The 24,798-nt window shown below is 34.6% G+C and overlaps 2 protein-coding genes across 5 annotated transcripts in view; one reads left to right on the top strand and one right to left on the bottom strand.

Moving 5' to 3' along the window:
* LOC125672997 (WW domain-containing oxidoreductase-like) overlaps nucleotides 1–9,626 on the top strand; it is a 36,365-nt gene extending 26,739 nt beyond the window's left edge. For 2 of the 3 annotated variants that reach the window (XM_048909220.2, XM_056158789.1), the window contains exon 8: nucleotides 7,440–9,626. In XM_048909220.2, the coding sequence (XP_048765177.2) occupies nucleotides 7,440–7,536 (97 nt within the window). In that variant the 3' untranslated portion in view covers nucleotides 7,537–9,626. The remainder of the gene's footprint in view (nucleotides 1–7,439) is intronic. The other variant, XM_048909222.2, reaches the window with a different exon arrangement.
* A 4,686-nt stretch (nucleotides 9,627–14,312) lies between these two features.
* On the bottom strand, nucleotides 14,313–24,537 carry LOC130046435 (WW domain-containing oxidoreductase-like). Of its 2 annotated transcripts, none has more exons than XM_056158792.1 (8): nucleotides 24,174–24,537; nucleotides 22,097–22,182; nucleotides 21,098–21,305; nucleotides 20,309–20,343; nucleotides 19,014–19,214; nucleotides 18,219–18,369; nucleotides 16,565–16,691; nucleotides 14,313–14,493 (listed from the first exon to the last, which is right to left on the bottom strand). In XM_056158792.1, exons 1-8 carry the CDS (start codon nucleotides 24,247–24,249, stop codon nucleotides 14,397–14,399), a joined length of 981 nt encoding a protein of 326 aa, XP_056014767.1. In that variant the 5' UTR covers nucleotides 24,250–24,537; the 3' UTR covers nucleotides 14,313–14,396. The 2 variants fall into 2 exon arrangements, 1 of the variants encoding a protein (XP_056014767.1); XR_008801192.1 differs by having other exon boundaries at nucleotides 14,471–14,493; nucleotides 16,565–16,756.
* Between the last annotated feature and the right edge of the window lie 261 nt (nucleotides 24,538–24,798).

Below are 24,798 nucleotides of genomic sequence, written 5' to 3'. Positions count from 1 at the left end.
CGGTGTTTTAGTGATGAGAAGATTATGGAAACAAATAGCAATTTAATGGGTTACTGGAATATCAAAATACTTATTTGCATTTATATAAAAGCAGTGTATAATACTATTGGTCAGCTGATGTTAGCGTTTCTATTAAAGATAAATGGGGGAATATCGTGCTAACTGGGCTTACAGTATAAACATTTACTTTGTAGTTTTTCCAGAATATATTAAACTTCAATGAATGTTTGAAAGATTCTCACACTTTCGTTTTACTGAATAATCCTTACAGTGATCAATAGCTGAGGTTAATATACATTCAATGGTATGGATAGCCGTTAGTCTGTCAATCTGTCAGCTCATTTCTGTATGACTGACTTTATTTATTTGGCTCATGTGATCCTTTGATGAAGTAATGAAGGTGCACAGAGATCATCGTGTCCATGAAGGAAAGTTTGTTACCAGAACAACAGATGTAACACGCATTACAGCATGACTACATTGTAACAAAGTCCCAATAAACCTTTATTTTGCTGAACATGGGAAACAGGGAATAGGACTGATTCCATTATAAAAGTGTGGAAATGTTAATAGAGTTTCGGGAGAGTCAAAGACCTAATGCTGAATATGCTATCAATTTCAGTTTATGAGTTGCAGGTACATTGTGATAAACTACAGAGATAGATTGTTTTCCTGCAAGACTTCAGTGTCATATGGCTTGTGTCACCATACTGTGTTACAGTAACATGGTGTCAATTGTAAGAAACCATTTAAATATACCATATGTATGCAAGAGAAATTAAACATTTAAGAATACGTTATTCTGGTTGTCCAAAACTATTTTCTGATTAGTGTTAAGTCTTTAGAAAGTCCTTATCAGTAGGTTTTCATTGAAACTAAAATATAAGATAAAAATTAACCGATGTATTTGTGTATCCTGTGACGTTTTGTGAACACATTAAATTCTCAGAACTCCTTTTCTAAATCAGTGCAAAGTGAAGATAACGAACAGTGATCACTCTCATAACTCCTACAAGCAATACAAAATAGATAGTTGGGCAAACACGGACCCCTGTACACACCAGAGGTGGGATCAGGTGCCTAGGAGGATATATAATTTAATTCACAAAATTACTAAATACTAAATGAAATTCCCAAATTTAAAGTTAAGGCACCTTAGGAAATACTGGTGTTCTAATTAAGAATAAAATAAAAAAAAATATAATTATCCAAATTAGTAAAATGATTTTGAACAATGGAATATAACACTGCAAGAGTTTCATCTCATTGCATTGTTCACATGTATAACAAGTTAGCATGTTTGACACCTGTAAGCTGTCGTGGTTACTGGGAATACACGAACAATGGTCTGGTACAATAACATATTGTGAGTCTAGCTGTTAACAGTTTACATGTTTTACACCTGTAAGCTGTCATGGTCACTGGGAGTACAAGAATTATAATAATAATAATATGTGGCATTTATATAGGGCATTATATAATTTGTAATTACTCTAAGCGCTTTAACAATGTAAAATGTAAAACATGATAAGATTAATCAGAGCATAAAATATAACATCCAAATAAAATTAAACAATTTAAGCATTACGAGTTCGTGTGACAAACCAGCCTTTACTTTTAAAAAAAAGAATATATTACAAAATATGGTTATAAGATTTCCTAAAAAGATATGTTTTCAGGTTTGTCTTAAAACTTTTGACAGTGCCACACGAACGGATGTATATCGGTAAACTGTTCCATAGGGTCAGAACAATGGTCTGGTACACTAACATATTGCCGGACTAGCTGTTGTCCCTTGTAATGGTGCTCCCTCTAGTGAGGCAACAAAATGTGCTTTCTGAACAATTTATATTCGTACAGTGAAATTTATTATCATTTACATTAATGATTATTCTAACTTATCTGCTTTGGACCTGACATATTCAGAATATTTGAATCCTGTAAATTCTTATGAACATTAACTAGAGACACTAAGCTCTTAAATTGCATATAGATTATAACTTTATATGCATTCACATTCCATATTGATCAATACTATCCACTGTTTCTAAAATTGGCACTGCCCTTAGATGTATAAAGCGCTTTAGTTATATCTATATTGTATAACTCAATGTGCTAATTTAGATTTCATCTTCCCTATTATATTTATATCACTATGTTAAGTGTGTGCAGTCTAACAATCTTTAGTCTGACAGTAGTAGTCCATCTGAAAGATTATCATTCAATCATTTACATTGACAAAAGGCGAAGATAACAAACAGTGATCAATCTCATAACTCCGATAAGCAATACAAAATAAAAATTATAATATAAAATGTAATGCTGTAATAATTATCAGTACATGTATATTGTTTAAAAATGTACATTTCCCTAGGCCCTTTATTTGTTATTGTAATAAATATGATTGCTAATAAATCTCACACACTAGGCAGCCTAATCTCCCCCTCTATCCAAGTTAGACTGTGCTTTCATTGCCACTTAAGAATTAGAGTAAGCAATCATTTTCTCAAAGACATTCAATCACACCATTTTTACATATATAATTGTACCCTTGAGAATTCAAATACTAATGATATGCTTGTGAAGATTAAAACCTTTGCAGTAGTGTGATCAATACAATACACTTGTCACCTTTAGATTATCTATATCAAAATCTGCATGTACCTTATATTTCATGATTTATAATTATACATTCATTTGTGAATTTATAAACATAGCATCGTCTTTCAGTTGTTTTACATCTCTTAAAGCTGCTTTATTATGCCCATCAGCTCTCCACAGATTGAGAACAAAAATTAATCACAGTGGGCTATCTGTTGACTGTGTCAATGTGCCTGAGATTTCGTGTCAAATGTTGAAATTAAATCACAGATTCTAAACATCTTAGCTGTTGCTGTGTAAATAGTCTAATATGTGATCTCTTAGTTCCTAAAAAGTTATCACATAGTACTACGCAAGTACATGTATCGTGATTGCTTTGCTGTAATCACAGATCATTCATATTAATTGTAAAAATGCAAAATTACATTAAAGTAGCTCATTAAACTAAATTTGTATTGTATGCCTCATTAAAGTATCTCTAATGAAGTATGATTCCACTATCGAAAGAGTAATACAAGCTGTCAATTATTTTATATAATTGTTTGTGATTTATCCCGGAATGATTTAAAAAGTGTTTTGCTTGCAAATAAGGGATTCTAGAGTCCATATTTTGCTGTGATTAGGTACATGATGTGGATAAAAGATTCTGATATAAACTTTCTAATCTGTGAAACAAAATGGATTCACTTTAATTATCATAACTGTACTTCTACTTTCAAAAGAAATATGTCACATCTACAATATGTTTGTATGTGGAATGATCAGTTCTGAGATACATGTAAATTATGTACTATTTATACGATGAAACCAAATATAACTGTACTTTCAATACTGTTTTATAATTGCATCATTGCAGGAATCAGTAACCTAAAGACATATATATGTTCTTAGATTAGTCATGTTGTTGTTGTTTTGCTGTTTTCCGCCACACTCAACAATATTTCAGTTATATGGTGGCGCCCAGTTTTTATTGGTGGAAGAGAGAACCCAGATACAATGTACCTGGGAAGAGACCACCGACCTTCCGAAAGTAAATTGGGAAACTTTCTCACTTACCGGTGCGAGCGGGATTTGAACCCTCGCCGAGCAGAGGTGAGAGACCGTGTGATTTTGAGCGCAATGCTCTAATCACTCGACCACGGAAATTCGTCATGATGGATACCAAAATACATGTATACATATAATATGCAATCTATAAGAGTATTCATGATGAAATTAATACACTGATATATGCATTCAATTGTCAGCCTGTTGTCAAATTGTCAAGAGATATTGATAATCTTAATAAATGAACGAATTCTTCTGTCCAATATCCCACCATCACCACTGATAAAAAGAGAATAAGTAAAGTTCTTGAGGGGATTGAAAATATCACTTTCCTTTACAACTTATAAATACATCACATTTATATCATTATTTCAATTTTCTTTTCATATTTGAAAATAATTTGTAACATAGTTCGTAGCTATTTTGGGGAGACCCAAAATGACGAATTTACAAAATTATCAAAAATCAAAATTCTATTATCTAAGAAACGCAGATCATTCACCGAAAGACATCTGAAGTATGGATGAAAGGCGAAGATAACGAACAGTGATCAATCTCATAACTCTTACAAGCAGTACAAAATCGATAGTTGGGCAAACACGGACCCCTGGACACACCAGAGGTGGGATCAGGTGCCTAGGAGGAGTAAGCATCCCCTGTCGACCGGTCACACCCGCCGTTAGCCATATATCCTGATCAGGTAAACGGAGTAATCCGTAGTCAAAATCAGTGTCCCAAAAACGGCCTAACAATCGGTATGAAACACGTCAGACAGCATTTGACCCAATGATAGGTTGTATTGACGAACTGGATCGTTATAACGAACATATATTTTGCGAAATGCTGACTTCAATCGAAACTATTGGAACCCCTGCACCATCAACTTGTTTGTCAGTAGGCTGCTTCGATTGGAATTATAAGATTGATCACTGTTCGTTATCTTCACCTTTCATACTGTACGAACTTTGCTGAAACATTATGTTGAGAACCCTGTCTTTTATTCAATAGTGACGTTCGACTTCATCTGTACAAAATCGTTGCCTTAAAATATTTTGTGCGTATGTGACGGTGTTTAAAGACAGAAGCTAACAAGAAAACGTCTAGAAGGGGTACGCATCCCCTATTGACTGGTCACACCCACTGTGCATATTATGTCTTGATTACAAGAGTAACCCTTAGTCAAAGAGCATGTAAAGAACGGCCTAACAATTGGTAGGAAACAAGACAGACAACATTCGACCTTCAATCGTTACTGTTGAAACCCCTGTACCATCAACTTGTTTGTCAGTAGCTTGCCTCGATTTAAAAACTGACTATACCCAGAACAAGCTCTTGCGTATCCAATCAGTTGAGAGATATAAACACCATATGCAGGTGATAATGGAATATTGCTATATAAATATGGGAAGTTGACGATGGAGAAGCTGAAATGACTCCGTTTGTCATACAGTTGAGTTGTCAGTTTGCCGTTAATGTCTTCTTTCAATAAAATATCTAAGTATGAAGCAGAAGTGGTGTCTTTTATATCCAGCTCACAGGGATATATCGAATCGACATATGAATGAAATTTATCATTGTTAATAGACAAAACGTCGTCGATATATCTAAATGTCGAATTGAATGCCACAGCAAGAGATTTTTTCTTCTCGCGTAGAAGTTTTTGAAGAAATTTTGATTGATATGAATATAGAAACAGGTCAGCTAACAAAGGAATACAATTTGTGCCCATGGGAATTCCAACAGACTGTTGGAAAACCTGATCACCAAAGGCCACGAAGATATTGTCATGGATACTACTTACCCCTCCCCTTAATACTTTCTTTTTTGCGGCGATGATTTTTATGAAAGTGGATTCCCTGTCTATCTAATGCAAGGTGAAGATAACGAACATTGATCAATCTCATAACTCCTACAAGCAATACAAAATAGATAGTTGGGCAAACACGGACCCCTGGACACAGGTGCCTAGGAGGAGTAAGCATCCCCTGTTGACCGGTCACACCCGCCGTGAGCCCCATATCCTGATCAGGTAAACGGAGTTATCCGCAGTCAAAATCCCTTTTTCGATTTTAAGTAATCGTTTCGCGCTATTTTGTAAACTTTAGAGATTGGCCTTCTGCTGGTATGTTTTTATTACACCGGTAAGTCTTGATATTTTTCCCATTCTGGTAATGTCGTAAAGATACCACATGAAAGAAAACAATTTGGGTTCCTGCATTACAAAGGAGCAGTGGGGCTCCAAATTGAAAGGAACAAATGGGGCCAGAATATTTGCATGCACTTAAGAGTATGCAAGACAAGGGTTTTTTCGCATTTTGGTCTAAATTATCTAAACGTTTAGAATGTTTCGCCAATACACAATTTGTATTTTGTAATATGAGAAATGCAGGCTATTCTAGAACGTGATTTTATTTATTTCTCATTCCCTATACATTACTATCGGAAATGTACATTGGTTAAGTCCAGCTAGAAAACACTTAGGTGTGACAATCAAATTTAAGGTAATTACGGATAAAGTAAATTAGGCTACCTGAAAGAAATATGGCGGATAAGATGAGAATTGTGTACGTATTTATGAATGCATGTCAGCTTTAATATGATTAGTCCCCTACCGACGAAGTCGAGAGTACTTTAAGTTTGCGCTCCGTCCGTCTGTCCGTCTGTCCGTCCATCCTACCGTCCGTCCGTCCGTCTGTCCGCCAGTCCAGTTTTCCGCACTTTTTTCTCTGTTCTTGCAGATATTTATTTTATATTTGGTATGTGGCTTTGCCATAATAAGTTACATATCATATTGGAACTTCGTCTCAGTCTGATGATTTTTCACTTTGTTATGGCTCTTGAACTTAGAAAAATAATATGAATTATCAGTTTTCAGGACTTTTTGTAGTTGTACTTACAGATATTCATTTGATATTAGATACATTGCTTTGCCATAACAAGTTACAGATCAAGTTTGAATTTCGTCTCGGTCCGTTGATTTTTCACTTAGTTATGGCCTTTGGACTTAGAAAAATAGCATGATTGATCAGTTTTCCAGATTTTTTTGTTTGTGCTTGCAGATATTCATTTGATATTTGGTACATTGCTTTGTCATAACAAGTTACAGATCAAGTTTGAATGTCGTCTCGGTCCCATGATTTGTCAATTAATTATGGCCCTTGGACTTAGAAAAATAGCATGAATTATCAGTTTCCCAGATTTTTTTGTTGTGCTTGCAGATATTCATTTGATATTAGGTACATTGTTTTGCCATAACAAGTTACATATCAAGTTTGACTTTCATCTTGGTCCGTTGATTTTCCATTAAGTTATGGCCCTCAGACGTGGAAAAATAGCATGAATTGTTAGTTTACATCCAAGTTTCTTATCTCTGTAGATAAGAATTAAGAATACTACACTCATTAAAACTTCTAGCATAGTATTATTACAATATAGCTAAATTATTCATGACCATCTACATGCCACAGTTTATTGCCTTGGTTAAAGACCTAAACCTAATTATAAATTTGTCTTCTTTCTTGGTCTAGTCTATACTCGAATAGTAGTTGATTTCCAATCATTCCTATCCTAGTTCCCCAATTTTCCCCTTTACCATAACCTACATAATGAACTTTGAATATTGTTGTGGTACAGTGATTTTTGTAACCGGTAGGGGACAATGTATTGCCATGCAATACTCTCAGAATGCTTGTTATTTCAGCTTTCTCTGCATAGGATACTACTTGGAGTCGCCAATAAATAGTATTTAATTTAATTACTAGAAGACTCAGAAAGCATATTTAAAATTTCAGAGACCAGGAGAAACAAGAGGCCCTTTGGAGATACTCTGTAGATAGCCTGAAGGATTTTATAAAGACGGAGGACATGAAGTACTTAGAGGAACTTTAAGTTCGTCAAGCAATTTCTGCATGTATACTGTACTGATTTATCTGATCAGGCCTGGAGATTATAAAACTTTTTTGAGCATATTTTCATACTCAAACTCGATCCCCGTTCTCTAAATCGTACTCATGCTCAAAAGAAAAGGTTATAAAATTTTAATAAAATCATTTTCATACTCAAATTGAGTTTATGTTCAAGATTTTTTGAGTATACTTCGATCTTGCGCAGAGTTGTATTCAAAACAAACAAGGCTGAGTTTGAGTATGAGTATGGCAAAAGTTTCAAAACATCCAGACCTGGTGTGTTATACATTATAGCAAGTGTATTTGCTTACCAGTTAAATCGTCGGGTTGTTTTGGGGTTGTTTGTTTTTTTTCTTTTTGGATGAGTATATATGTTTGCCAACAATGACTTTTTCATTACTCTGGAGGTTACAGGAATCTAACAAATTTATTGCAAGTTTAAGGTCAAATAAACATTCGAATGTTCAGCAAACAACCACGATCGTTCGTGACATACAAAATGCAGTAGTGTTTTGGGTTTTTTTATAGAAAAATTGTGGAAGTTGTATATTCGGATAATTCTTTTTCCAGTTTGTAAATATACATGTATAGTGAGTTAAAGTACAACTTAAAGTACAACTTTGCAGTTATTCAAATATTGTTAATTATCGTTATATACCCCGATATCCTTTTGTCAAAGTTCACCAGAAGCAATTTACTATAACTCTCCCAATAATATTTGTTACAGAATGCTACGAATGTACACTTTAATGAGACCCTTCACATAGTGTTTCTTGTGTACTTAAGAAATCACTAGGACAGCATGTATGACGTAACTTTTTTCTTTCACGTATATATTTCTAGAATTAGTACTTACCTGTCATTCTTAATATATGCACGAATTAGATTGCGTTGTAAATCAGATGAATAAGATTAGAGGGATGTGTTCTATATCAATACATATCATCAAAATTGGGGGGGGGTGTAGAAAATCAACTTCTCTAGTAATCTTCAAAAGAAAATAAAAACCACCAACAGCTTATTTCACAAATCTTCAAACCCCCAAGTTGGAGTTAGGGGAGCAGCCGTCCTTCAATACATGAGCATAAAGTCAACATATTCATAACTTTAAGCTTACTTTCTTCCCCTTCACTGCTACCATCAAAAATAGCGGGGTCAGCGTCGTAGTCACCTAATAGATATCTTAATTTTCCATATGTAAATCACGGAATTTAAATGTAGAATAAAGTGACAGGCACCCATAATTCTTCATCCCTGTAATATATACATGTATTGCAACCAATCAAAACAATAGTATATCCTTAAATAATATGTTAAGACAGGTTGTATTTAGTATTTACATAGTCATTTAGACTCCACTTGTTTATAAAGGTGTGAGTATAAAAACAATGTTATAAAAATTGCAGAAAATTGATCCTGGGTGATTTCAAGGATCTTGTATTCCTTCCTGATTAGGAGTATGTGCAAGTGTCTTCCATTTTGATGGTTGATCTCGTTCATATGAAAGCTTGATTACTAGTATCAGCCAGATGATGAACAACGTAATCAGGTTAACATCATATCATGGCTGTAATCCTGAACAAGCAACACCAACAGTAGAATCCGATGTTCCATATTATTAATATTTCACTATTTTGGCCATTGTTTGGTGAAAGTGTTGTGAAATACATTGTATTTGACTAACACCTTTGAACTAGACAAAATTCTAGACGTTTTATTTTCAGAACGACTTTTATCAGTTTAAAAAAAATTTATTAAATCCTCTTTATTTGAGTTGTAAAAAGGAAAGGCTCTAGAAAGGGTAAATGTTGTGGTATGAAGCGCTCAAGGGGACACAGTAAGCATTTGATAAGTACTCTACGGAATAACAAGTAGAAAATTACTTCTAGAGATTGATCGGACTGAACGGCCGAATGTGACATTTTATATTCTCGCTTGTAAATTGAGCTCGGCGACAAACCAGCATCTGAGACTGTTTTTATAAACTTTGGTTAGACCTAATATATGTTTGTAATTTCTTCATTAATGTATTTTTCTGTAAAAAAAATGTAAATAAATCTTCACATCTTTGAATTGTCTTATGATTGATTTCTGCAGATCAGAGGGTATTTTTTACTCATAATAAAATAAAACGATTACATGTATCAATTTATATTTTCTTTTCTCCAAAAAAGCGTTGGCTGGATCCAAAAGATGTTCTACCAAGCCCCTATCTTTGCTCCTCACGAAAAAAAAAATACACCCATGAAGCAGAACCTTCAAACGTACTGTGCCACTACATATGCCAAAAGTGGTGTAAATCAAATGTGGATTCTGAACATTTCTAAAGAACTTTGAAATCGCAAAACCTTTCTCAAAAGAACATCAAAACTTATAACTTTTTAACACTTTACACGACCATTCCTCACGATAAATTAAAGACTAGATTTTTTGATATCATAGTCAGTTGCTTCTTCAACAAAAGTGGAAAACGGAAATACGAGTCATATTTAGCGATCAGTCATAAAAAACACTACTTTGTTAAACACCACTTGGATTTCACGCACAAGTATTCTGAAGTTAAAAAGAAAAATATGCTGGAGTTTCCATTGACAATATCTTCGTAGTCTTTGGAGATCGGGTTTTCCAACAGTCTGTTGGAATTCACATGGACATAAATTGTGCTCCTTTGTTAGCTAACCTGTTTTTATATTCTTATTAAGCAGAATTTATTCAAAAGCTTCTACGTGAGAAGACAAAATATCTTGCTGTGGCATTCAATTCGACATTTAGATATACTGACTATGTTTCATTTATTAACAAAAAATTTCATTCATATGTCGATTCGATATATCCCTGTGAACCTGAAACAAAAGACACAACAGAGTCGTCCACTTCTGCTTCATACTTACATATTTTATTGAAAGTAAATATTAACGGCGAACTAACAACTCAACTTTATGACAAACAAGATGACTTCAGCTTCTCCATCGTCAACTTCCCATATTTAAGATACAATATTCCATTATCACCTGCATATGGTATTTATATCTCTCAACTAATTCAATACGCACGCAAGAGCTTGTTCTGCATATGATCTGTTTAAATCGAGACAGCCTACTGACAAACAAGTTGATGGTGTAGGGGTTTCAACAGTCTCGTTGAGCATTTATGGTCATTATAAGTTAACGATCTAGTTTGTCAATACAACCTATTTTTGAGTCAAATGCTCTCGAACGTGCTTCATACCGATTGTTAGGCCGTTCTTGGTACCATGATTTTGACTACGAATAACTCCGTTTACCTAATGATCATATAAGGCTCACGGAGGATGTGACCGGTCGACAGGGAACGCTTACTCCTCCTAGGCACCTGATCCCACCTCTAGTATATTCAGGGGTCCGTGTTTTCCCAACTCTCTATTTAGTATTCCTTGTGAGAGTTATGAGATTGATCAATGTTCGTTATCTTCACCTTTCAACAAGATTGCGAAATCCTATCAAATCAAAGGAAGACAAACAACAAAGGAAACAAAATCGTATAGAAATCAAAGGACGCGAAATCGTTTGTTTGGTTGTTTGTTTTACATCCGGTCAAGAATTTCTCACTCATTGAGACACCACCAACTGTAGGTGAAATACCACAATTTTAATTCTATTCTTAGCGCTTATGATCGTATCAGTGAGGATTGTTTAACATGCCAACACCTGCCGCGACACGAATCCTATTCTTAAAGTTATATCCGAAAGACCCGTGATTTTCACTCTTTGCCGAACGTGGCAAAGGAGCAATTACTACATATGATTACACCTTATGTTTGACGCGGCTATGACAACAACGGAGCTCAAAAACATGACCTCCAGGTTATGAAGCCATCGCTCTACCACTGAGCTACACTAACCGGTTCCAATTAAAAGGGTTAGAAGATGGTTTTCTATATATAAATAACAATTAATGTTGTTAATTCATCTTTCGAATCGTTATTAAATTTAAATCATTATCAAAATTTGACATTTAATGATATTTGTATATATATAGTACATGCCCATGATAATTCAAATAATTAATATTCTAAGATTTTGTTTTGTAGATCAAAGCTCTGAGAAATTGTCTCAGCGACGAATTTCGCCTTATACAGAATATAATGATCACTATGGAGACCTTCCTTTACTAGTGACGGATCCAGAATTTGTTAAAAAGGGGATCCAACAGGCTTGGGAACATGGGGTTTCAGGGTTTTCAGGATTTTTAAGTTAACTTTATGGGTTATTCTAGCAATAATTTATAGCTAATAAAATCAATAAATAAAAAAATAATAATTGATCTGTTTATCTTTATGCACTTGTTTGTATGCATAATGTCGACTTTTATACTTTTGCTGTTGTTTTACCATTTTTCTTTATTTTTAGTCAGGAAAGGGGACCCGAGTCTCCTTTAAATCCGCAACTGATTACTCCCAGTTAACGGGAAAATCACTTTGAATGGATGGACAAATACAGAGGTCGAGAAGATTTTCAAAAATCGACATCTGTGGAGGGAATATATTCCCTGCAGCCGTTTATTAATTTTAATGATTCCAAACGACGTGATACATCGACATATAGATGCTTTTTTGTATTCCTTATGAAAAGTGAAGATAACGAAGGGTGATGAATCTCATACCTCCTGTAAGCAATATAAAATAGAGAGTTGGGCGAACACGGATCCCTGGATATACCAGAGATGGGATCAGGTGCCTAGGAGGAGTAAGCATCCCCTGTCGACCGGTCACACGCGCCGTGAGCCTTATATCTTGATCAGGTAAACGGAGTTATCCGTAGTCAAAATCAGTGTGCCAAGAACGGCCTAACAATCGGCATGAAACACGTCAGACAGCATTTGACCCAAAATAGGTTGTATTGACGAACTAAATCGTTACAACGACCATAGAATTTGCGAAATGCTGACTTCAATCGAGACTATTGGAACCCCTGCACCATCAACTTGTTTGTCAGTAGGCTGCTTCGATTGGAGTTATAAGATTGATCACTGTTCGTTATCTTCACCTTTCATACTGTACGAACTTTGCTGAAACATTATGTTGAAAGCCCTGTCTTTTATCCAATAGTGACGTTCGACTTCATCTGTACAAAATAGTTGTCTTAAAATATTTTGTGTTTATGTGACAGTGTTTAAATACAGACGCTAACAAGGAAACGTCTAGAAGGGGTACGCATTCCCTATTGACTGGTCACACCCACTGTGGATATCATGTCTTGATTACAAGAGTAACCCTTAGTCAAAGAGCATGTAAAGAACGGTCTAACAATTGGTAGGAAACAAGACAGACAACATTCGACCTAAGTATGGTTATGTGGTAGATAGTCCCCCACGCGTCTGTTTTAGAATTTGGGGAAAAACTAAAATTGAATGAAATATCTATCTGCATAGAAATATAATGCTATAAGCATAAATGACGATGGTTTACAAAATCAGTGAAAATTAGTTAACAATGGAAACAAGGGGGAAGCTTATTCCTCCTGGGCACCTGATCTCACCTCTGGTATATCCAAGGGTTCTTGTTTGACCAACTCTTTATTCTGCAACAGGAGATCCAGGGCAATGTCAGATCTTTTTCAAAAGTGAAGGGTGTATATATGCGTTGAAAATACTGTGAGCGTTCCCTGTGAAACGCAAACACGCGTTGCACCTGCACACTCAGAAAACCCCGAATCTGGAGCACGAAAAAAGTATATATGTATATATTTGTTTCTTTCCTTGGCAAATAAAAAAAAGATTACTATTCCAAAAACAATATTACATAAAGTTTATATCTGAATTTGAAGTATTTTACTTTATTTTCAATTTACTCTACCAATGTAACATTCTCAATATGTGTTTTATGATTTTTTTTTAAAAGCAGAGAATACCAGGCTGATTATTTCATATATGTGTGTATATTGTTGTAGTGTATCAAAAATCATTTAATATACCTATAGAGGCCAACACACATAGTTTTCAATACTTTATTGTGTCGGTTTCAGCGACGAGATTTTGTCGCTAGTTTTAAAGAAACCCGCACAGCATGTCCCAATTTCATTTTATCATAACATAAAAACTACCTAGAGTTATAACACGAACAAGAGCCCATGAAAAAGGAACTTGCCTCTACTTTTACAGGCTGTATTTACTTGTCCCTATCTCCAAGAAAATGTACATGTGCAAAAAATTACTATTTTCTTATAACAATGCAAGGCATTAAAATAATTCTTATGTATTTGGAAAACAGGGAATATATGCTTTTCAAATATATATATTTTAAAAAAAATAATGCATTCATAGGGAATTTTTTAAAAAATATATATAGAGGGGGGAAATGGCCTTGCGACAAAACGTTGCGTCATATTTAGACAAAAACATCTTTCACTTTAAATGCTTTTTAAATTTAATGGCTCGTATTACTTGATCAATTGATTTCTACATAGTTACATAACAGAGAAAATTCGCAAACATATGATACATAGATCATGTATCATAATACCGTAGTTTCAAAGATTTAGAGGCACTCCTTTTGCATAGTCTTATTTTTATGCTCCACCGGTCAAATTGACCGGTACGGTAGAGAAAGGGTGACAGATAAGTACTCATTCTACAAAGGCCCCAACCATCATGTTTGTGCGCAAAACATTCGAATGTTTATATGACTTTAAACTTGTAATCAATTTGGTAGATTCTCGTAATCTCCTGAGAGAAGAAAAGGCGATTGTTTGCAAATACAAATGCTCGTCCGAAATACGGTGATTTAACTGGTAAAAATACATTTATTATAATGCATGTCACATATGGTCAGATAATTCAGTACAGAATACAAACTGCTTGACAAACTTAAAGTTCCTCTAAGTACTTCATGTCCTCCGTCTTTATAAAATCCTTCAGGCAATCTACAGAGTATCTCCAGAGAGCCTCTTGTTTCTCCTGATCTCTGAAATTTCAAATATCCATTTTCATTCCTCTGCTAATCAAATGAAATATTTATTATTAATGACTGAAACTAGCATCACATACGGAGAAAACTAAACTATTTTTAAGGTATTTAACAATCAATATCACTCCTAACAAAAGGGATAGGGTTCATGAATAGTACAATTCGCTCTATAAATTGTCAATGACTTCACAATCAATACTTATCAGTAAAGGATCCATGGATGATCAAATAGGTATATTTCTACTACATGTTTCTGATAATGACATTATACACATATTAGATGTGTATTATGACGTCATAATCTGTTCTACCATTACAAAAATATTGCAAATGTGTAAACTACGCCTACTTCCAAGATAGTGACCACATTAATATAAGAGTCCCATCTATCACCACATGCAAAAACAACCATACCGCAAAAGCTACATTATTGTATATAATACGCCCATCACAAGCTTATGCTGTGCAGGTTTTTTTTTTTCTTGAACCATGGGTGGTAGAACTTTTAAAGGTAGTATATGTATCAACCATCATCAAATTCCGACATGCTTTCTTTTGCATCGTTCAGCTTAAATAGGATGTAAATGAACAAACCAAAATCTCTGAGTGTAAATGAAAGGTGAAAATAAAGAACAGTGATCAATCTCATAGTTCCTATAAGGAATACAAAATAGAAACAGTTGGGCAAACACGGACCCCTGAACATACCAGAGGTGGGATCAGGTGACTAGGATGAGTAAGCATCCCCTGTTGACCAGTCACACCCGCCGCGAGTCCTATGTATTGATCGGAGCGCTACATAGTAAAAAATCAGTGTGCCAGGAATGACCTCATAATCAGCATGAAACACGCCAGACGGCATTTGACCCGATGATAGGTTTATTGGCAAATTAGATCATTATAACGACTACAGAATTTGCGAAATGCTGATTTTAAACGAGACTGTTCAAACCCCTGTAACATCAACTTGTTTGTCAGTAGCCTGTCTCGATTCAAACACTGATCATACTCAGAACAAGCTCTTGTGTATCGAATCAGTTAAGATATAAACACCATCTGCAGGTGATAATGGAATATTTTTACTTAAATATGGAACGTTGACGATGGAGAAGCTCAAATCATCCCGTTCGTCATACAGTTGAGTTGTAAATTTGCCGTTAATATCTATTTTCAATAAAATATTTAAGTACGAATCTTTTTTTTTCAAATTGACAATGTTCAACAAACTGTATTATTTTCAAACATCAAAGAAAATAGTAAATCATTCGGAAACATTTTTGTTTAATACACATGCATTCAAGTCGATTACATAGACCTTAGCTTGAAAACTGTGAGAGGAGTTCAATGGACAAACCATTTACTCACTTTGTGATATTTCTTCAAAATTGACTGAGTTCAACAACCTGCAGTTTTCTCAACAAAACAAATGGTAAACCTCAAAATCTTTCTAACATACACATCTTTAATACCCCTACAGTTACGCTGTAAGATAAGAAAGTCATCACTTACAAAGGGGAGTTAAACAGAAAAATCATGTACCCTCCGTATCACATTGAATTTCAAATAACGGGGCAAAACTTCTGCAAGAGAGGACAAAATGGATCAAAATTGAAACATAATTTAGACTGACCCACAAAGAAGATACACAACAAATTTAAGTGCGATGTGTGTCAGAAACAGAAAAGGAGACATCGATGCACCATATTACTACATGTACGTGTATATAATTCATAATCACTATGAATTTCTCGATTGCAGGATGGGGCAATATATGGTACTACAGCTGCCTTTTACTCCTGTTCATGTTACATGTTATATTGAGGCTTCGTCTTAACAATCAAACTGACATGAAATACAATGTGACATTGAAATAAAACGCAATACAACAGAGACAAATTCTGTCATCCGTATACCTGCAATTTAGAACACAATGATTATTTTTCTGATAAGAAATACAAATTTCATTGTTATTCCAAATAAAAAGAGAAAATCCAGCAAATCTAAATGACGAAAAGTATCCCAAAATTCAATGTTATACATGTACATCGTATAAATCGCTGATAGTTACCTTGCCAGATTGTTTGCCTGACCGATTTTCATGTCAGCAAAGTATGCATCTCTTGTATCTTTGAATTGTGGATTTACAGCTGCTGTAATTGATGTCTTAGCGCCTTCGAATGGAGTTTTGGTCATTTCTGTCAACACCAGTACGTGAATATTACAATTGTTTACATTCATTATTGTTCACTCGATATATAATCTGTAAAATAATTATCAAATAATCTTAATGCGATTATTATTTTTTTTCTAAAATGTATTTTGATTGGCTAATACACTGATGATTGATGCAGTTAAAAAGAATGTTCATAAGACGCAAAAACATTCGTATGCAACATACATGTAACAGACAAATGGGACAAAAACGATTTTCAAAATAGCCTGGAATACATATTTCTCATAAATAAGCAAGGGAATAAGCTTATCAACGTCAGAGAGTAGCACTACCGAGATAATTAATATCAAATTAAAGAAAATCTTAATGATTTTATATACGTGATGTATTTACTATTATAAAACCAAAAAAATTTAGAAGTAGAATTTTTCCATAATATCAAACAAAGTATCAAAATTTTTACCATAGCCCCTTATTGTTGTTGTTTACTTCAGTAGTTTTGTTATGCTTCCTTACGTACGTGTAAATATATTTACATTTCCAATATCTCTTTACAAATGGTAATGATTGCCATTTCCTTATGAATATATTGCAGTTGTGAGCAATGAGCGAGATATATGATTTTGCCGAGCGTACAAGGACTGAAAGGGCAGTAATATTAGTTGTTCAGATTTTAATTTCCAAGTTGCTGGAGATCGACATTCGTTCCCCACTTGGAATAATAAGATGCCAAATAATCTTCATATGAATTTACAGCATATAAGTACACGCAGGTGAACTTCAACTTTAAAAAACTTTATTTTTTGCTTATGGAAATGTCAATTGCTAATTTCCAAAGCTATTTTCAAAAGCTAGACTTGTCAATTTTCATCTGATGAAGAGCAAATCATGTGACTCGTGTGTAATCATTGGAGCGAGCTCGTCGGGTCGCTTCGCGAGCTTCACTCGCTACCATTTGATTGGCTAGGTAGATTAACTCAGTACTCATTTCTGCCCTGTAGTTTTTCGATGAAGACAGCTTTGATACATTGGCATAGTTCATACTTTGTTGTGCCGTGTGGGTTTATTAGGCGCAGTGTTGTGGATTATGTATACACAAGTATCGTAATATTTTCTAACATACAAATATCTACGTGTATTTAACATTATTGCTACTGGTATTTAATTTGAACGTTAGTCATCTGAAACAGAAATTTCATTTTACATAAAAAATAACTTATTAACAAATTCCGTAGAAAATGTCATTTTTTTCATCCCTCAGAAGCACAGTATAAAACTTTGAATGTATAACAAACAAATGGTCCACATCTTGTCGGTACTAAATTAGATTATCGTAAATAAACAATACTTTCCTTTTTAATGCGCTTCATGAAAAGCATATCGGCATGTGTTGCGGTTCATATCCCTATGTATTTTCAAAAATGAAATGTATTTCTTAAATACATGTTAAATCTATTGTTTGCACTTTCAAAAATGTATTGCTTCCTGTTAAACAAATAAGTAATCTGTTTATAACAACAATAAAAATACAGCTCAAAATCATACATACGCACAACTCTAGCTAGCTGAAAGAAGAGCTTCCATGCCTGCAAATCCGCAAAACTTCTTGTAAGTTCTGTTTTAACAATTCCAGGATGTAAACTGTTAACAGTTACGTTTGTCGTCTGTAATCGCCTATTTAGGGTGTACATCTGCATGATCTAAATGACAATGAAAATCATGAATGCAGTATTACACTGCACATGTCAAGAAATTGGTAGTCATAATCTTTGTACAAAACCAGTTTCAATAAATTTGTTCATTAATTAGCACTTCGTGAAAAACATTCTAGCGTAAAGAGTTTATTCCGTTATGCTTTTTTTTCAAAAATGAGTATCTTTTTATAATTGTTCTTTAATTTTAAATGTACAGTGTGTACATTGTACTATATTTAACCAGATTCATACGCGCATTATTCATAACTACTACAGCATATTAATGAGGAAATGTCTATCATTACACTTTGTAAAGACATCAAAAGCAAAAGCATTGGAGGTGTCAATATTATGGTACAAGAATATCTTATATAATGCACCCATACACTGCTTTACTATCGATAACGTGTCGTGTCACTTTGGAGATTGGTTTGATTATGCACATAAAACTTCGATATTCTCTATTTAACAAAATCTAAGTTACTCTGTCCATGTACAAATTAGCAATACTGCACGTATCACCTGATAAAGTTTAGTGTTTCGATACTACATACCTGATAAAGTTTAGAGTTTCCATAATACATACCTGATAAAGTTTAGAGTTTCCATAATACATACCTGATAAAGTTTAGAGTTTCCATAATACATACCTGATAAAGTTTAGAGTTTCCATAATACATGAGTCTCTTGAAGTTTTCTTTCGTATGATGCTTTCCTTGTGCTTTATCTAAATCAAAGCTGGTAGTGCGATGTGCTTCACTGGAAACAAAGATAAGCCGACAATCCTCACCCGAGTTCAGCATTAGAGGTAACAGCTTGGCAACCAAGAGGAAATGACCAAGATAATTCACCTAAAATGGAAATCAAAGGAATATCAAAGGACATATTTCTTGAAGAAATTCGAATGTATACAAAATATCTCCTATATATTAACCAGAATTACCACTTAGTTTTTGTATAACGATGTCATTCTCAGTATACTGTCGTATATGTAACATAGGAGATCATCTCTTTTTTATGAAATAATTAATTGCTACACGTAAGTGACTTGATGAGAAACTATTAAAATAGTATATTACACTGCACAAGCATCTTATGACAGATCCTCTAAACATAAGGATTTTGTTTCTTTATTTCTTGGTTTACTTCCCTTGGAAAAATGTTCACTCATGTGACGCCGTTACCAGCGGTAGTGAAGTGTCACATATTTAGAACTATGCATGGAACTCAGGGTCGTGGTAATGAGGGTATTTAATGCCTCGTTCGAAAGACCCCTAATTCTCTTTTAAAGAGGAATAACGCCTCGTCATAATGGATGACTTCCTTTTCAAACAGGAATGAAAATATAAATACAAGCAATACATGTATTCCATTGAAATCGGATTGCCTATCTGGGTTTACGTGTACATTACTGATCTGTAGATCATGGGTTGAAATCTAGTAGGAGTTTTGTATTATCATTTTACCGATTATTCGCTACTAAAACTGCATTTTAACTAAGTAAATTAAATCTGAAAGTTTTCAGTTTCAAAATATTTATGTAGGTATTCTTCATGTTCCTTTCATATCAAATTTATCTGCTGTGTTATTCCTCCTTATATGCCAAGAGATCAGCAAATGAGCATGAAGTATTATACGTCTTAATTTGGATGCGGCCAAGGTACGGCCTGGGCTTGAACATGCAATCCCTCTCGTCACTTCTAAGTACTAGGCAGAAATCAAACACACATTGCCATATTTCCTTTGTATGAATTCATTTAATTTTTTTAAATTGTGTTCCTAGTGTATCTTAGACTACCAATTATCCTTGAAGAACAAACTCTCCCTGCACTTCCTTTGCAGTATCTTCCTTCTAGATAATCGTTTCAGAAAACAAAATTACCCTTTGATTATTTTGTGAGAGAGGGAAAAGGGGATAGTATTTATCCGAATGTTTTAAACAAACCTGAAACATAATCTCAAATCCGTCCTCCGTGTACTCTGAAATGAGAAGGTGAAGATAACGAACAGTGATCAATCTCAAAACGTCTATAATGAATACCAAATTAAGAGTTGGGCAAACACAGACCTCTGAACACACCAGAGGTGGGATCGGGTGCCTAAGAGGAGTAAGCATTCCCTGTCGACCGGTCACACCCGCCGTGAGCCCTATATCTTGATCAGGTAAATGGAGTAATACGTAGTCAAAATCAGTGTACCAAGAACGGCCTAACAATTGGTATGAAACGCGGCAGACAAGATTTGACCCATTGTCAAGTTATTATTGCGAACTAGATCGTTATAACGATCATAGAATTCGTGAAATGCTGACTTTAAACGAGACTGCTGAAACCCCTGTAATATCAATTTGTTTGTCGGTAGTCTGTCTCGATTTATAAAAATTGATAATACACAACAGAACAAGTTCTTGCGTATCGAATCAGTTGAGAGATATAAACACTATATATAGGTGAAAATAGAATATTGCTACATAGATATGGGAAATTTACGATGTTTGCCAGCTTACGAAGCTTAAGTCAAATATATTGTGTAAAAATGCCTTCATTCAATTTTGCAAACTGTCAACATAGACAAAAGATGTGAAAAATATACATGCAATTGATATATTGCACGGCTTTAAACGCAATATGTACCGACTATAATATTGCTGTCATATTCCATCTGTGTGTCGTTGATTCGTTCTAATTACAACAATCCTCAGAAGTCAAAATTCACATCATAGAAGAAATCGTACCTTGTGCGTGTAGAGCTATCCCTGCGTTGCAAAGCAAGATGTGGAGTTTAATTTCCTTTGCTTTAAAATCATCTACAAAGCTTTCCACAGATTTGAGGGATGCTAGATCTAAAGCCATGAACTCCAAGGCGAGAGTTTCATAAGAACAAAGTCCGGGCGTACCTTTGGACCTTTCTTCTTTAAACTCTGCCTGCATCTGTTCGATGGCCTGTTAATTTCATATTAACTATATCATATTCTTCTTACTATACATGTAACTTCGTTAAATCAATTAATCAAAGCTCGTTAAGTTTTCATTTATCAACAAATTATAGGATACTGTAGAATCATTTAAATTCGTGGGGGCCAACTTTCGTGGATTGCTGAATTGTTACTGGTTCGTGGTTACGTAATTTCGTGGATTTATATATTTGTAAGAAAGATAACTCTGGAATGTAGTTATGATTCTTTATTCGTTGAGGATGTAAATTCGTGGATGAGGAGTACCCACGAATTCCACGAAAATTGAGCCACCACGAATTCTAATGATTCCACAGTATAGCTTTAAAATCACAAGTAACAAATCGGTTTCCACCTCTGGAAATTCAAAGGTGTACTAGATAGATATATGGATTGATGGGTGTGTGGATGGATGGATGGAGAGAGAGAGAGAGAGAGAGAGAGAGAGAGAGAGAGATTAACGTTAACAGGTGACTCTCATCTTAAAGAAAAGAAATCTAGCTTTCAAGAAAACATCCACTGGAATATAAGAATAGCATGAAAGTTTCTTAAATTCTATAGATATTTCTTCTTTAGGATGTGAAGATCGTAGTTCATTGAAATGTCTGCGGGTATTGGTCTATTCCATGGCAGCTTTGGTTTTCCTTAGAGGCATCAATTTTCTATTTATGACTTGGCAGATTTATCCGAATTTTGAATTGGTTATTCAATTTTTCACAGAATCATAGATACGTACAAACAAATTGAATTATTTGCATTATTTTTCTTGATGATACTCACGGCTGTTGCTCGTTCCTCTGATCTGCAGGCAATGATTACTCTTGCTCCCCTCATAGCTATCCATTTAGCGGTCTCATATCCAATACCTGAAAGAGTTTGCATTCAAAGTTTCAACGTAAAATATCAAAATTGTATTTCAAAATGTTTACTTTCAAATACCATTCCTGTGCAGGATGAATTGGTCTATTCATATAATTTCACAGTCACTACTATACCGTAATATGTGTCACGGAGTTTATGGTTTATGGGGGGTACTGCATGGACGAGGACGGTACTCGGACGTATCATGTACTGGCATGGTTTTTTCCAATTATGAATGATTTATTAACTACTGTGCTGAATAATAGTAATTCGTAGAATATTACACTTATAACTATTTGTTATACACATGTTAAAGCTACTGTGAAGAGTTATTTGTTTATCTATGACTTGAAAATACACGGGCTATTCAAAAAAAAATGTCTCAATTATAGATTTTTTAAGTCAGGTTTGCTTCTAAAAAGTATCTTTGGAAACCACTAAAGGATCGAATAATGTTTTTACTACATACAACACAACATAGTACTATTTGACTATTGACACTGAGACGTGGACGTCAGTTATGCGACTAATATATGATTATCGGTGATGAATATTATGTGCTGGAATCACCGATAGTTTTAGGAAAGTTAGAAAAGAATTGTCACATGTGAATATTGTATGCATTCAAATACTACTATTGTCATCATTAAACATGGAATTCATAAAACTAACCTAGCTTTGTTTATAAACCATACAACGAAAGCTGTCTGTCTGTCTTTTAATAACTGAAATTATTTACTCTATCCATGAACTTGCATAAAAATCGAATTCATACAGCGTTTTCTTTATTTTGACTAACTATCATCGTTATCCATTGTAGAAATGGAATTTGTTCCTCACGTGCCTTCTGCCGCAGTCTAGTGGTTTGGGTGCTCGCTTCGCAAATGGAAGGCTCTCGATTCCGGCGGCGCGTCGAACATTTAAAGACGTTTCATACAAATTCGCCAAGCCCTCGGTCTAAGAAATGAAATTCATGGGTCCTTCGGATATGACCTTCAGGCAACTTGGTAAAAACAAACTATTTTTTTAAATGATGAAAATTGATACTATAATTATGTTTTAATGTAATGAAAATGAATGAATTTCACCGCATGGGATTTAATTTTTCTCCACGATTTCTGAATTATGTAAAATACAGTGGAAAATCCTTGTATAGGGTTATACTAGGAGGGATAATATATCATATTTTAGCATAGCAGACAATATACAAGTTCCTAATATTTTATGAATTTCATAGTTGTTATACTAAATACAACCAGAATAAACCAAAAATATATAATATATCTACCCATGCATTCATTTCTTTTTATTTTTAGCAAGTGTACTTGAAAACGGGGATCCGGTGTTGACACGATAAAGTACCTCCTGAGCGTCAAATATACTATCGTTCTCATAACAGCGTATTACTTCACTTGATATTGGGCGAGGCTTCTCATAGGTCTCATTGAAACAGAATTTACTATTGTTCTCGGTGACCAATCACAATGACTAATCAATGAATGACATGTGATGGATTAGTATACCCGTCTTTACATTTTTTTTTCTACTTTGGTTCCCATCCGAATCTGACATTTTGTCTGTTTATGTGCGAGAAAATGACATCACGGTAAAAGAAACTTCAAACTAAGTTGTATGACTTTTTGGTTTTGGTATAACTGTACTATTTAATAGCTGGCATTGCTTATTTAGATGTCTTATGATAATAGCTGGCGATTTTATCTTATAAGAATGAACGAGGATGATACGGATATGAAAACGTAAGCATTCATCATTCACCACATGACCATTGCAGTATTCCATATATTTATTGGGGGTTTTTTTGTTTTGGTTTTTTGGCTTGGTTTTTTAATTTTATTTTTGTTTAAGATTTTTTTTCATCGTTAGAACAGTTAGCGCTTCACAAGTAGGCCTAAAGGTTCGACACATGTATTCTGATGCGCCTTATCACTTGGTGTTTACAGAACTCCTCGTGAAGTCCACTTTATCAGACACTTACCCGTATTTCCGCCTGTGATGAGAACCACGCGGTCCGTGGTTAGTGACACCTCGGGTAGTGACGGTGACCCTCCCATGATGATCAACAGTGAAATGATGATAATTTAGCCCGGTTATGAAAGGCATTCATGTGAAATAGTGTCATGTCATGACAAAGTACATTTAGTAAATGATGCATTTGTTTACATCCGGAATGAACTGAACATTACGGTGCTCCGTTGGTGTGTAAAATATACCATAACTAAGTTCTTTGTTCTGAATGCCTTCATCTTCTTCTCACTAACACATTTTATTATCAGCTACATGTGTATACGTATATTTCAATTTTTACGACATCTTAATAACGCGTAGAATATATGAGAAGAGGCCCACAGGCCGTATCGGTCACCTGAGCATCAGTTAAAAATACCACTGGTGCCAAGGGCTTCTACAGAAACTTCCTGTTCTGAATAACTAAGCTAAATTCTAAAATTCAGCAACAGCATAAAACAGCACGGATACAGAGGGGAGACCGGAGGTTCAGAACTAACCCCCCCGGGATTTGTCTAGTGACCCTAACCCTGACAAATCACAGCAAGAGGGGGTGTTCTTCGACCCCCACCTCTGACAAATCTCAGGGCGTCAAA

The sequence above is a fragment of the Ostrea edulis genome, chromosome 3 (assembly GCF_947568905.1).
Source record: "Ostrea edulis chromosome 3, xbOstEdul1.1, whole genome shotgun sequence".
NCBI lineage: Eukaryota > Metazoa > Mollusca > Bivalvia > Ostreida > Ostreidae > Ostrea > Ostrea edulis.
This window is presented reverse-complemented; position numbering and strand designations above follow the sequence as displayed.

Bases quoted from the DNA above. Each gene is read 5' to 3' on its own strand.
- LOC130046435 (XM_056158792.1), bottom strand. From the start codon at position 24,249: ATGGGAGGGTCACCGTCACTACCCGAGGTGTCACTAACCACGGACCGC. The intron at 20,344-21,097 runs GTACGATTTCTT...TTCTCATTTCAG, and splicing joins GATAGCTCTACACGCACAAG to AGTACACGGAGGACGGATTT. The intron at 19,215-20,308 runs GTTTGTTTAAAA...TTTCCATTTTAG, and splicing joins GATTTGAGATTATGTTTCAG to GTGAATTATCTTGGTCATTT.